We start from the raw sequence: 13,925 nt of genomic DNA, 5'->3' as shown, positions 1-13,925 counted from the left end.
CAAGATGTAGATAATATTATCAAGAATTATTCTGGTATTAAATACTAACCACATTTGCAGTTCCACACTGGTGGGTTAAGAGCAGTTTTAACTTTTCTGGACAATTGACACTTTCTTGTCATGATTTCCATGCTCCTCTAACCCAGCCTGAAGCAGCTCTACTTCCCCTTTGGATCTCTGAAAATTCAGTTTTAGTTCTTGATATATTTCCAGAAACAAATATATATATTTTTTTAAGTTTCTGGATCAAAGATTAAAATAGAAAATTCTGATTAAAAAATTCCAAGAAACAACATTCAAACTATTAGAATGTCATGTTTATAATTGAAAAATGAAGGGTTCTGAGCCAAGATTTACATACTACCAGAGCTTAAAACTGCATCCTCTCTCTTCCTTTTCTAAGAATTTATATCTTATGAATCCTGAGCCAGTTTTTCTCAGTTAACATTTGAAGATTTATGGATCCTCCTGAATGTAAATTAACCACAGCAGCTGTGTGGCTTAATGGTACTTGGGAATATCAATATAATCTCCAACTCACAAGATTTACAAGAAGGAGTTACTTGTTTGAAAACACACATGGAGTCTTTTAAGTAAATAATTACAATGCAAGCAAATGTCCTGATTAAATGGAATGCTTCTGCAAAGAAGGAGGAGATGAAAGGAGTGTTCGATATACTTCCATAGATGGTCTATTTTTCCTTCTTCAGAACAATGATCAGGACCAAATAATGTGACCACAAAAAGAAATCAGAGAAATGTTGCCTCAAATGATACTTTTCGAGGAACTTCAAAGAAACTCTCTTACCTGTTGCCATCAGTTGTAAAGGCCACTGGGCCTCCCAGCAAAACATTTTATTTTTTTATTATTTATCTCCATGACTTGGAGAATAAATTTTTAAAAACTTTATTTCTGAGTCATGGCTTCTGAGTCAGTGCGATTACTTTTTTTTTTTTTTCCTCTCTTCCAAATTCCTTCCCTTTTAGTCTAAACTCCAAGTTTAGCTGGACTTCTAAAGCCAGGAACGCTTTCAAGTATTCCCTGACAAAGCCCTACGGGAAACATGCTTCTAACTAAATGTCTGAAAGGTTAGCAGCCCTATTTGGATTAAAGTTTCTGAAGGAGTGAAGCAAATGAAACACCCACCTTCCAAGCTCACATTGCTCCTAATATGGTGTCAGAATAAATCAGAGGTCTTGAGTAATTTGTGACTCTGCTCTGGTGTAAGACAAAGCCTAGTGTTATGGACTGAACATTTCCCAAAAAAATTCATATATCGAAGCCCCACTGTGACTGTATTTTGAGATGGTGCCTTGAGGAAAGTAATTAAAGTTAAATGAGATCTAAAGGAGGGGCCCTGATAAGCAAGGATTAATGTCCTTAAAAGACACCAGAGAGCTCCCTGCTCACTCTTTTCTACATTCGAACACTGGGGAAAGACCCTGTGAAAAAGCTAGAGAGAAGGTGTCTCTCTACAAGCCAGAAATAGACGCCTTCACAGAAACTGAAACGGACCATGCTGATACCTTGATCTTGGACTTCCAGCCTCCAGTTTATGAGAAAATTAATTTCTGCTGTTCAAGCCACCCCAATCTATGGCATTTTGTTATGGCAGCCTGAGCTGACTGATATATCTGGGTTTCAGTCCCCAGCTCTGCCACTTGTTTGCTGTTAGTCCGTCAATGTGCTAAGCTTCATTTCCTCTTCTTTAAAATGGTAATAATAATAATACCTACCACACAGGGTTATTGTGAAGATTAAACAAAGTAAACTATCTATGCAAATTGTTTAGCACAATGCCTAACACATAATAAGCACTCAAGTGTGATTTTTAAAATGATAATAATTACTTTCATTATTTTCACTTTGTTAGGTATGATAATAGTATTGTGGTAATTTTTTTGTGAAAAAGTATATATTAGATAAACGCTAAAGCATTAACAAATAAAAGATGATTCTTGGATTTGCTTAAAATAATCATGAAAAACTCTTATGCCCTAGCATTTCCTGTTTACATATTACATCCCTCTCTTTGTCCTCACAGGCACACATTTTTCATACCAATATCCATAATGTACCGGTACTTTTATGATCTGAAAACAAATGCTGCTTCTGTGGTGATCAGCTATTCGGAATTTCATTAGCAACATCTAAACATGCAGGTTTCGTTCTGCCCTTGACAACAGTGGGTATTGCCATTTTTAGCATGAGCATTAGTTCCTTAGTGATTGTGATGATTAATTTTATGTGTCAACTTGACTAGGCTAAGGGATGCCCAGATAGATGGTAAAGCATTATTTCTGGATGTGTCTGTAAGGATGCTACTAAAAGAGGTTATTATTTGAATTGGGAAACTGAATAAAACAGATGGCCCTGTGATGTGGGTGGGTATTACCCAATCTGTTGAGGACCCAGATAGAACCAAAAGGTGGAGGAAGGGTGAACTGGCTCTCTCTCTGCTTGAGCTAAGACATCCATCTTCTGCCCTTGGACATCCATCTTCTGCTCCTAGTTCTCAGGCTTTGAGACTCAAATAGGGACATACACCATCAGCCCCCTGATTCGAAGGCCTAAATTACATTATTGGCTTTCTTGCTTCCTAGTTTGCAGATGGCAAATGCTAAGATTTCTTGGCCTTCATAACCATGTGAGTCAATTCCATATAGATATAGATATAGATATAGATATAGATATAGATATAGATATAGATATAGATATAGATATAATCTCCAATTGGTTCCGTTTCTCTGGAGAACTCTGATCAATACAGGGATCTTCCTTTGAATATGCATTTCATGGATGCTCAGAGGAAAGAATGTTTCTATTTGTAGAAAGCAATGATGATATTCCTGGCTTTGGAATAAGTCAGATCTTTCCTGAACCATCATTTTTAATTGACCTTGAGACAAGTCCTTCACCTCTCTGAATTGTAGTCCCTTGTACTGCAAAGTGGTGATATTAACACTAGTAGAGAGTTATGGTGGAACTCTTATGAAGTAGTACACTTAGTACAGTGCCTGGTACATAGTGAGTGCTCAAAACATGCTTGCTGCTGGTCTTGATTGCTTTTGGCCTCTTGTTTTTAACCTTATGTCTTAGTCCATTTGGACTGCTATATCAAATATCACAGACTGGGTGGTATAAACAACAGAAATTGTATCTTACAGTTTTAGAGGCTAGAAAATCTGAGATTTAAGCACTAGCAGATTCGGTGTCTAGCGACAGCCCATTTCCTATTCATAGATGGCCATCTTTTTGCTGTGTTGTCACATGGTGGAAGGGGCAAGGGAGCTCTTTAGGGTCTCTTTATAAGAGAATGAAGCCTATTCATGAGGGCTCTACCCTCATGACCTAATCACTTCCCAGAGGCCACACCTCCTAATTGAGGGTTAGAATTTTCACATATGAATTGGGAGGGGGGGGACATAAACATACAGTCCATCATACCTTGTCATATTAGATATGTTTATCTAAAAAACATTTATTCTTTATCTGACTACAAAGTAGTACATATTCACTGGAAAAGAATAAAAGCTTAAGATTTATCCCCAGAAAGTGAAAGTTCTGATAATCCCACCTCTTATGGGTCATTGCCATCAACAGTTTGGTTTGGTGTCTTTTCTTTCAGAGGGAACGAAGCCTAATAATTTTGCATTGACATCCTAACAAGGTTGTTGCTTGCTAAACTCTCTTAACTAATGACTATTAATTGTGTAGACACATTACTTATTCTCTCCAATCCTTAGTTTGATCATTTTTATGTAGAGACATGAGTACCTGTGGTCCAATGGTGAGAGTAAAATGAGAAAATGCAGAGCTCTTATGTATATATTATATAGTAGCACACAGGCATGTGTGTATGCACACATGCAAATAAGAAAAAAGACTGGAAGCATATTCATGACAATGGCATTTCCTGCAGGATGGCATTAAGGTGATTTTTATTTGCTTCTCTATAATTTTATCACCACCTTCCCTAATTTTCTACTAAGAACTTATGTTCATTTTACAACCAGAAAACATGTTTTTAAAAAAGATAATATGAGATTAGCCACCAGAGAAAGGAGTCAGGAAGGGCTTATCTGAGTATCTGTATGTCTCTGACCTGCCAATCCTATGATATGTAAGCTGGAAGGACCTCAAAGAGGCAGCCCTGGAATGTCACAGAGAAGAGATGCTCTCAGTGGCCACTGTCAAGTTCTGTTGCAACTCTCCCCAGACTATTATAGGAGAAGGTACACAGTAATCCTGTCTTTTGCTTCCAGGAGTCTGAAACCTGAAGGAGTATCTCTCAGACATACTGTAGTGAAACTGTCTCCTATTCCCCCAAACCACTTTCTTCCAGAGAATTCAGTGAGACGGAGCAAAGCCTAGCAGTCTAGAACAGGATCTAAAGTCTCATTCCTGGGGTTGAACTCCTTCACTTACAGCTAAGGAAACTGGGGACCATAAATTGCCTCAATTTTCTCATCTGTAAAATGGGGGTAATAAAAGCATCCAATTAAGAGTTACTGTAAGGAATATTTCATTTAATCTGGGTAAAGAGTACTTGGCAAATAGGCAGTATCTAAAAAATGATTAAGTCTAGTACATTGCCTGATAAAGGTATGCCACCTGGTATAGAATTGTGAATCAAAGAATGAAAGAATGAATCTGGGCATTCAAGAAATATAATTCAAGAAATATAATTAGGTAGGAAAAAAGTTCCAGAATAACATATAGAGTAAGGATCCCTTTTTATGAATATATCTTTATATTTATATGTGCATATAACATCATTGGAAAGGATTTTTTTTTTTTTTTCAGGTAAGGAATGAGGTAGCCATTTGTAGAAGTGATCCAATGTAGTAATTAGGGCAGCAATACTAGATTGTAAATGACACTAAGAAAACTTCGGCCTAATCCATTATATTACATTAGGAATATATATCCAATGTAGTAATTAGGGAGGCAAAACTAGATTGTAAATGACACTAAGAAAACTTCAGCCTAATCCATTATATTACATTAGGAAAAATGGATTAGTCTATTTTTTCTTAGACCAATGTGAGAGCAATGGAAATGGAGAAAGATGAATCTAGAAGCATTTCACAAATAAAGCACATTGGAGTTGCTAACTGGTTAAGTACAGGGGTAAACATAAAAGAGGCATCAATGATGTTTAGGTTTTGCTTAGAAAGAGAAGACCATCTTCTGACAGTTGAAACTAGCCTGGTACTATCAGGTTGGACTTGGTTTCTGCATGTTAAACAATTTCACAAAATGTCAATATCAAATAAGGATAGAGATGTGACTTCGATGGATTGAGATAAAAACAAGACTAATTCCAAAAAAAAAAAAACAAACAACCAAAAAAAAACAAGACTACTCCCTAATTACGTCTGAACACAGAAAAAACTGAACATTGTCCAAACCACAAAAACTATCAAACATCCCTCTATCCTGGCTCATATGAAGGACTGTTGCTTCCTTACCAATTACAGGTTTAGCTTCCCTTCATTCCCCCCAACTTCTAGAAAAGATTGACTAAGATATTCAACCATAGGATTATTCCTGGTTCCTGACAGTATTAATTCTAGAGCAAAGCTCTGCTTCTTTGGAACATCCCCCAAATCACCCAAGACAGCTCAAATTATACAAAAAGCTTTTTCAAACACCCCTTAAGACACTCCCTCACTGCGAGGAGTCAATACAGAATTTCTTTGTTCAATTATAGATGTGTTCTTGGTGGTCTTTGGCTGAAGGGCATTGATATTAGCACAAGCAACTCAGACTGGATGATGGTGCCATTCTTTAAGATGGGAAAAATGGAAAATGAGGCCTGATCATTGGTTGGGGTTCACCAACTCTGCTTGCCTCTCTGGCAAGCCTATATCTGTGGGTGCCTCAAGCAGAAGCTGGAAAGCTTCTCACAAGCCTTTGAGGTATTTCCTGATCTTCCATGCTGTTCTCCCTAAGGCATCATCAATTTCATTTATATGAAAACATAGCAGGAATTAATAGCTGATATTTAAATAATCTGTATTATGTTACAAGCAGTGTTCTAAAAGCTCTTGATATTTAATTCATTACTTCGCCCATCAACCTCATGAGGATAGGTACTATTATGATCGGATTTTACTACTGCGAAAAAAGACATACACCTTGAGGAGCGAGGATTCGAACCTCGGTCACATTTAACGCCCAACATTGCCACCCTCAAGCTTTAGCTAAGAAGAGGCAGGCATCTTGTTTGTAGGCTGCAAGGACTGCAACGCCCGGCATTCCTTTCGGCAGCTGCTCTCCACACACAACAAATCCCGGCGTGCCTCCTGGCGGCCTGGCGTGGAGGGTTCTAGAAGGCGTGACGTGGGGTCAAGAGCGGGCTCAGAGGCGGGTGCCTCTCGGCAGTTGCTGTGGCTGCAGCAGCCGGGCCTCGGGACACCGGCGGCCGGGGCCGCCGGCGCAACCTCTTCGTCTCCCCAGCCATGGCCGCGCTCGGCCGTCCCTTCAGCGGCCTCCCTCTGAGCGGTGGCTCGGACTTCCTGCAGCCGCCGTCGCCGCCGGCCTTCCCTGGCCGGGCCTTTCAGCCGGGGGCGGACGGCGCTGAGCTGGCCCCGCGGCCCGGACCCCGCGCTGCCCCGATCAGCCCGGGCGGGAGTGCGGCGCGCGAACGGTGAGGAGGCCGGCGGACGCGGGACGGGCGGTGCGGGCGGTGCGGGCGATGCGGGCAGGGCGGGCGCTTCCTCCTCGCGACCCTCCGCGGGGAAGCTTCTCACCCCCAGTTTACAGAGGAGGACACTGATCCCCAGAGACCTTAATAGTGAGCCCCCGGAGGTTGCACAGCCCGGGAGTCCCGTTCGGACCTCGGCCCGTCTGCGCCTTCAGGAAGTGAGGAGACTTTTTCCAGCTCTCCCAGGTCGAGCCAGGATTGGAACCAGGGCCGAGTGGACCCTGGATGTCTCCGCGGGGCGTACACACCTCGCTCCTCGACCAGGCACGGCGCCGCCGCTGATGGGAACAACTTTTCAGTGCTTGTCGGACAGTCAGCCTCCTCATATGCAAAGTGGGACAGAAATGGGTCCTCCTAGCGATCTTGGAAATAAATTCTTAGCACAGTGCCTACCCCAAATACGTTTTCCCTACGTGGGTCTCCCCAAATTTCTCTCTCATACCCTGACAGAAAGAGAAGTTTAGATTTCAATCTCTCGATAGGTCATGACCACCCAACATTTACCTCATTGACTGTGATCTGTATATACATCCCACTCGGCAAGGACAGGGACAGCTGGCTTCGTGCGGGGTGGGAAAGCTTATTGGAGCAAGAGAGTGGAGGCTGAAAGCACAAGCTGAATAAATTTCTCAATTGACTGATTACTTTTATTTGTTTCAACAGTGTTTCAGTTCCCTGTAAAAAGAAACACAAGCTAGAGCAGGAGGATGAAGAGTAAGTTTCAGGTGCCATTTTTTTCACGTTATGGTCTCTTAATTTAACTTAATTTATGTCCTCAGCTACTTGCTGAGACACTAAGTGTCTGAAAGGAGGCACAAGGAACTGGTAACATGGGTTGCCTTTTAGAGAAAATGGGTGGCTGGCAGGTCAGAGTTTGGAAACTTTTTACCCTATAACCAATTTAAAGTTTGCATTTTGGGCCATGTGAACCTTATTACAAAGTAAAAGAATTCCAAGTGTGTAAAGGATATGTATTGAAGCATCTCAAACGGCATGCTCACAATTCTCCCCAGAGGCAACTCCTGTTACCTGTTTCTCCTGTGGAAGATAACTTAAAAACTTACAAGCTTATAATTGTATATACCTCTTGCTTTTTACATTTGTAAGAAGATACTGTTCACACTGTGCAACACATTGATCTTTTCATTTTACTTTCTCCTAGTTTGTTGCATATAGTTACATAGAGTTCTATGTAATTTTTCAACAGTTGAACGGAATTCTATTATAGGGTTAGGTGTAGATAATTTCCCATTCTGTTGATGGATTTCTAAGCTATTTCTAGTCTTTTGCTATTACTAACGAATCTACTGTGACCATTGTTTTGAAGTTCTTTTATAGATTTGCAAGTAGGTGAATGGATTTCTAGATGGAGAATTGCTGGGTTTTAAAATGTATGCATTTGAAATTTCGAACAAGAGTTGTTGCCAGTTTATACTTTTTTAACAGTTGGAACGTTTATTTGTCTATCCTCTCACCAGAACTGTATTTTCAAACTTCTTGACTTAACTTATATGTTAAAAGAAAAAATACATCTCATAGACAGGCAGTCTGTGAAAAAAATGAGAGAAAAAAGTCCCCAAAGAGGATATGCAGTTGACTAAACAAATGCAAATGTCTCACCTCATCAGTCTTTGGGGAAGTGGACATTGAAGCCACAGTGAAATACTCCTCTACTACCAGATATTGATTGGAGTGATCATGGAGCACCAGGAACTCTCAGATACTGTGAATGAGAATGCAAATTGGTACAAGCTCTTTGGGAAACAGTTTGGCATTATCTAATAAATTGAAGGCACATGCAGCCTCTACCAGTTTCCCTCTTGAGTTATGTACATGAGCACATCGGGAGACACAAAGTTCATAGCATCCTGGCTCATAAAATCTCAGAACTGGAAATAATTCAAATGTCCTTCAACAGTAAAATGTATATAGCTTAATTCCCTAAATATAAGGTTCAAAACCAGGCAAAACTAAACATTGTTTAGGGGTGCATATCTATATGTGATAAACATTCTTTTTACAAAGGAAGTAATTACCATAAAAGAGTCTACTTGTAGGAAAGAGGGACTAGATTACCATTTGGGGATGGTGGCAGCTTATCTTGAAGGTTATTTTTCATTAAATTATATGTATTTTTATGAGCATAGTGTTTTATAGTTAAAAACATTAGATAACAATATAGCTAGACATACTTTTTATAGTTTGTATCTAATATTTAGTTTGTATTTTGTAAATTTTAAGCGAACATCTTTTCATTTAAGCCATGTGTGTTTAATTTTGTGTGAATTGTTGCTATTTCTGCAAATTTTTTATTGGCTTACTGGTCTTTTTCTTGTTTATCTGTAAGAAATCTTTGTTAAATCAGCAGTTTATTAAGTGTGTTATAAATGGTTTCCCCAAATTTGTCATTTGTCTTTTGACTTTATGATTTATTTAGTCAGCAGAAACTTTGGATTTTTCTAACCTTGTTGATACATAAACTAATAAGACAGTAGATTTGAAATTTGCCTTAGTTTAAAAACCACTGGTCCAGACATTTGTGTTCTTTACCTTGGGATTGCTGTGGATACACAAGAACCTTTTTGCTTTTATCTTTTGTGAGGGGGTTCCCTATAAGAAAAAAATTTTGAGATTATTGAATAAAGGGTTCCAGTGTTGAAAATAAAAAGTTTGAAGTATAAAAACTATCGACTTAAAAAGTTAACCACATTTAATTTACATATGAAGAGATTGCGGTCTTGAGAATTTGAGGGTCTTGACATTTGCATATCTAATGCCCAGCTGCCACTTCCGTAGCTCTTATCAGTACTGTGAGGTCTTTTCTAGCACATTTTTGGGGGGATTTAATCACCATTGATCTCTATTTATTTGCAAAATAGACCTACAATCATTAAATAATTTAGTACAGATCCTTCTGGTGATCAGAGACCAGAACCCAATTCTCACTCAGTTGCATTTAATAGTTGAATTGTTAGAAGTGCTAGGAAATTACCTATTTTCTCTTTATTTATTCTGCTTTTCTTAGCTAGTTTTTTCTTTGCTTAATTTTTTCTTCTTTTAAAACATCATGTGCTAAAACTATTCAAGTACTACATAAATATGTCCATGATAGCTAGACATTCTTTATACTTTCTTATGAATTAAAACTAATTATAACAAAATACATTTAATCGTTGATTCCAGTCAAAAATCTAGGTTCAGGAGAGCATTATTACTTTTCAGGTTTCATATCACCAAAGACTTTAATGTTAATTTTTGTAGTCTTAACACAGAATGGAAACTTCTTGTAAAATCTGTGCTGCTTCCTTTGACCTTCAGTTTAGAGAATGAAAAGCTGTGGTAGCCATTTATGAGTTTTGTTTTGTTTTTGTCTTTTTTGCAGAGCTGTGTTCTGGTCTTGAGATTACACTTGCTGATGTCAAGGCAATAAAGTACTTTTGGTCTAAATACGTAAATAGAACAGGGCCAGTTGTCTGTTTAACTTGCTTCAGACAGCTTTCAACTAAACTGGGTATATCATACTATTAGCAAATAGTGATTCATGGTTAAGAGTTTGAACAGTTGAACTTTTCTAAAGAGGTTGGAGTTTTTAATGATAGTGGCACAGAAGTAGGATTCAGGAGCTCTGGGGTCTGGTGCCCAACTTCTAGCTCTGTGTTACATAACACTTTGGAGGGGACGCTTTTGATGTTCTTGGTCCTGGTTTCCAAATTTGTAAAACAAAGAAATTGGATTTAATGAACTCTAAGGTCTCTATGAAATATGTTTTTCTAGAAAGTGAGGATCGTTTATGTTGCAGAGTGGGAGAATAGTGCACCCCATTTTTCAGAACTCATAGAGCCAGATAACAGTGTGACATTTTGCAGAGGACCAAGAAATCAGCAACATCGTCAGCACCTGTAGTGCTTGGAACAGACCTTATAAGGCATATATTTTTGCCATAAAGGAATAGAGGATGCCTGCATAACACCATCCCATATGACCAGTTTGTTGGAACACCGCAATATGACAAAATATGGCTAGTGCTTAGTTGCTGCTTTGTAATTTCTGGTTTCCTTATTCCCACTTGAACTATCTAGAGCCAAAAAAATTGGAATGACTTTAAGTTCCGACACTGAACCTTCTAATCTGAAAAGTCCTAGTTTGGCAGAGAACAGTAGAAGAAAACTTCTCAAGGAGGCTGTGAAAATGATAGAAAAGAAAATACATGATTTTTGATCTTGTAATCACATACTGTCCAAAATTGTTATTATTTTTTTAAATAAAAGAATGTGATTAGAGATAGGATGATATTTATATTAGGATTTTCATTAAATTTTTTTTTTTCCAGTTGTCCAGTAAGAAAGAAAAGGCTAACTGAAGCAGGGCTCTGTGCTGATCCTAATGACTGGATTCTTTGTGCACATCAGGATATAGAGGGTCATGGAGTAAATCCATGCACTAGTGGCCTTTCTGCACCTGGCATGTTAGATGTTATTTGTGAAGAAATGGATCAGACAACTGGAGAACTGCAGTGTGAAGTTGCCAGAAGGAGGCTTCAGGAAATTGAGGACAGGTAAATGGACAGCGTATGTAGCTGGCTCATTGCTCTTCCTATGAAACATCTCTACTTTTTTAAGCTAGACTAATTCATTACTTGATATCTTGATCCTCAGCCTCTCAGTGAAACTATAAAAATCAGGGAACTCAAAACATACACATTAAAGTAAGTTCTCATAGAACTGTACAGAGCATTTTCACTTGATAGTAACTATCTCTGAATATTAATTTTTGGTTTATGGGAGTTTTCAGTGACACAGTCTTCAAATTTGATTGCATTTAATGTAAAACTTTGTTAACTGAAATGTTAACTCTTCTGTATGTAATTTTTTCACCCATGTATAGCCTCATATTTTACTTGACCTTTTGTTGTATGTAGTACCCGTTGCTTTTATCCTTTATATTTTTTAAGTTTTGTCCAATTACTAGAATATAAAATAGCTTAACTAAATTCTTCTTTCTATGCTTCTGCTGCTTTATATAGGATAATTGACGAAGATGAAGAAGTTGAAGCTGACAGAAATATTAACCGTCTCCCCAGTCTTGTCCTTTCTGATACCATGAAAACAGGTTTGAAGAGGGAATTTGATGAAGTCTTTACAAAGAAAATGATTGAGTCCATGTAAGTTTAGATTCCTGGTTTCCATTTAATTATGATTTTGGAAAACTCAGTGTCTCTAGACACTGCCTGTCCTATCTTAGCCATCTCTTCATCTCGTGATCACCAGCCAAGTGAAGAAAGCACAGTTGGTTTTATATGAGCAAAATGCTATATGCAAGCATGAGTTTGAAGTATGCAGGAGTGGCTTGCCTTGCCTGCTTATCCATGGATTCTTTCGAAGTCCTAAAATAATCCATAGTGTATTTGGGAATGGGATGATTGGCAAGAAAGACCCCATTCTCTTAAATTCTTGTGATAACAGATGTAGGAACCATCTGTTTCAAGACCTCTTGTTTACCTGGCTTTCTCAGTTATCCAGGAACACCATTGAGACCTAGGAAACAAACAAAAAATGTGTCCCAGCAGTCAAAATAATAATCACAAGGCTACAAATCAAAGTCATATATTTGTCTCACAGGGCATAACCCCTCAAGTCATTAGCATTAAGGACTGTTTTGCCCCTAATTTAGACTGTTCAAGGAGCTCAGTTCTCTGGTTTCCTAGATCATCAGAGGAGAAACACAAAAACAACTAGTGAGAACATAAACTAACTCATAGTAGAGAGTAGTGAAAGTATAGTGTGAGGACAAGAGAGGAAACTGGAAAGGAAACCTAAGAACCTAAAAAGCAAAGCAGCTTAGGGCTCATTAACTTAACTAGTGATAATCTTGTAATTCTTGTAGTTCTTGAGTCTACATGATTTCAGGTCATCATTGTCTGCTGTAGGCAAGTTATAAAGTACCATTTAGGTGTTGCCTAGAAAAGACTTCAGATGGACTTGATAGTGAGGATACACATCAGATATCTGAAAAATTCTCTTGGGACACCAGTCCCAGTGATGCTAGGTAAATGAGACATCATCACCTTTGGCCAAAATCGGTTCATCTGATGCTTAATGTTAGATTGCAGAGATTTCGCTTAGCCCCCTAGCTTGAGCTTATAACTACCCAGCCATGGGGGGGGTATAAATAGTTTAGTCAAGACTAAGCCGGTCACAGTGCTTTCCAGCCTAAAAAATAGCACTTTCTGCTTCCTCTTGGTAGTTTTCCAGAAGCCAGACTTCGAGGTATTCTTCATTGTTTGTGTTTTGTTTTGCCTTACTTGCCTTTGTGTCCCAGAAACCAAACCATTAGTGAATAGAGGAAGGCTGGGTGAGGGGAGCAGACACAGGCATTGGGGACATAATCATTTTGGCTTACTGCATAAAGCATTATACTTATAGCTATACTAAATAAAGGGCATACGGAGATACTTTTAACGTGTTTGTCCAGTGTTCCCTTTTCATTTATAATGGTTTAGTACAAGCCCACATCTGCTAATATTAACCACAATTTTGAAAGTGATAATGTTAACTCAAGGGCCTCTATTTTTCACATTGGACTTTTATATTCTTACCGCAATCTCAGTACAACCAGTTAGTTTAGTTGAAAGTGCATATAGAATTGTAAAATTTTATATATTTGAGTGGGCTTTCTAAAGATTAATTGAGATTTATCATAAATCTGTTTTGATGCCATCAGTTCATAATTCTGCATATTAGGTAGCAGACATTAGCTTTTCAACACGTATCTTTTATTTTTACTTCCTAAAACTTTTGATAAAAATCTATTTTATTATGTCTTAGGAGTCGTCCTTCTATGGAGCTTGTGCTCTGGAAACCTCTTCCTGAACTCCTTTCTGATAAGCCAAAGCCATCATCTAATGCTAAGAACTACCCAGGAGAGAGCCAAACTAAGCATGCCGCTGCTGGCACTACCTTCCCTAGGAGAACTGAACTGTTCTTGGAACCTCGACAAACAGGGGTGCCTATTTATAATAGTTTGGAGATAGCTGCTTGTACAGAAGAAGAGATGGAACTCCAGTAACATGTTTCCATACTGAAGTTGTCAAGTTTTAGAAGGCTCATGTTTTCAGTCATGAGTCTACATATATAGTATAGGGACTTGAAAGTTTTATGAAATGGATGTAATAATATCTCTGCCTGTGATTTGGGGTGGGACTCTCATTTTAGG

General features: G+C 38.5%; 1 protein-coding gene across 1 annotated transcript; it reads left to right on the top strand.

Moving 5' to 3' along the window:
- The first annotated feature begins 6,335 nt into the window (after window positions 1–6,335).
- CCDC117 (coiled-coil domain containing 117) lies at window positions 6,336–13,900 on the top strand. The gene is made up of 5 exons (XM_016164342.2): window positions 6,336–6,656; window positions 7,377–7,427; window positions 11,044–11,268; window positions 11,737–11,874; window positions 13,538–13,900. The coding sequence occupies exons 1-5, from the start codon at window positions 6,469–6,471 to the stop codon at window positions 13,776–13,778; spliced, it is 843 nt and encodes a 280-aa protein (XP_016019828.1). The 5' UTR covers window positions 6,336–6,468; the 3' UTR covers window positions 13,779–13,900.
- Window positions 13,901–13,925: the final 25 nt, after the last annotated feature.

The sequence above is a fragment of the Rousettus aegyptiacus genome, unplaced genomic scaffold (genome assembly GCF_014176215.1).
Source record: "Rousettus aegyptiacus isolate mRouAeg1 unplaced genomic scaffold, mRouAeg1.p scaffold_m13_p_5, whole genome shotgun sequence".
Taxonomy (NCBI): domain Eukaryota; kingdom Metazoa; phylum Chordata; class Mammalia; order Chiroptera; family Pteropodidae; genus Rousettus; species Rousettus aegyptiacus.
Note: the sequence above shows the minus strand (reverse complement) of the source record. Positions and strands in the feature narration are given on the sequence as shown.

Excerpts from the sequence above, each read along its gene's own strand:
- CCDC117 (XM_016164342.2), top strand. The coding sequence starts at position 6,469 with ATGGCCGCGCTCGGCCGTCCCTTCAGCGGCCTCCCTCTGAGCGGTGGC. Across the intron at positions 7,428-11,043 it reads CTAGAGCAGGAGGATGAAGA|TTGTCCAGTAAGAAAGAAAA; the intron begins GTAAGTTTCAGG and ends TTTTTTTTCCAG. Across the intron at positions 11,269-11,736 it reads CTTCAGGAAATTGAGGACAG|GATAATTGACGAAGATGAAG; the intron begins GTAAATGGACAG and ends TGCTTTATATAG.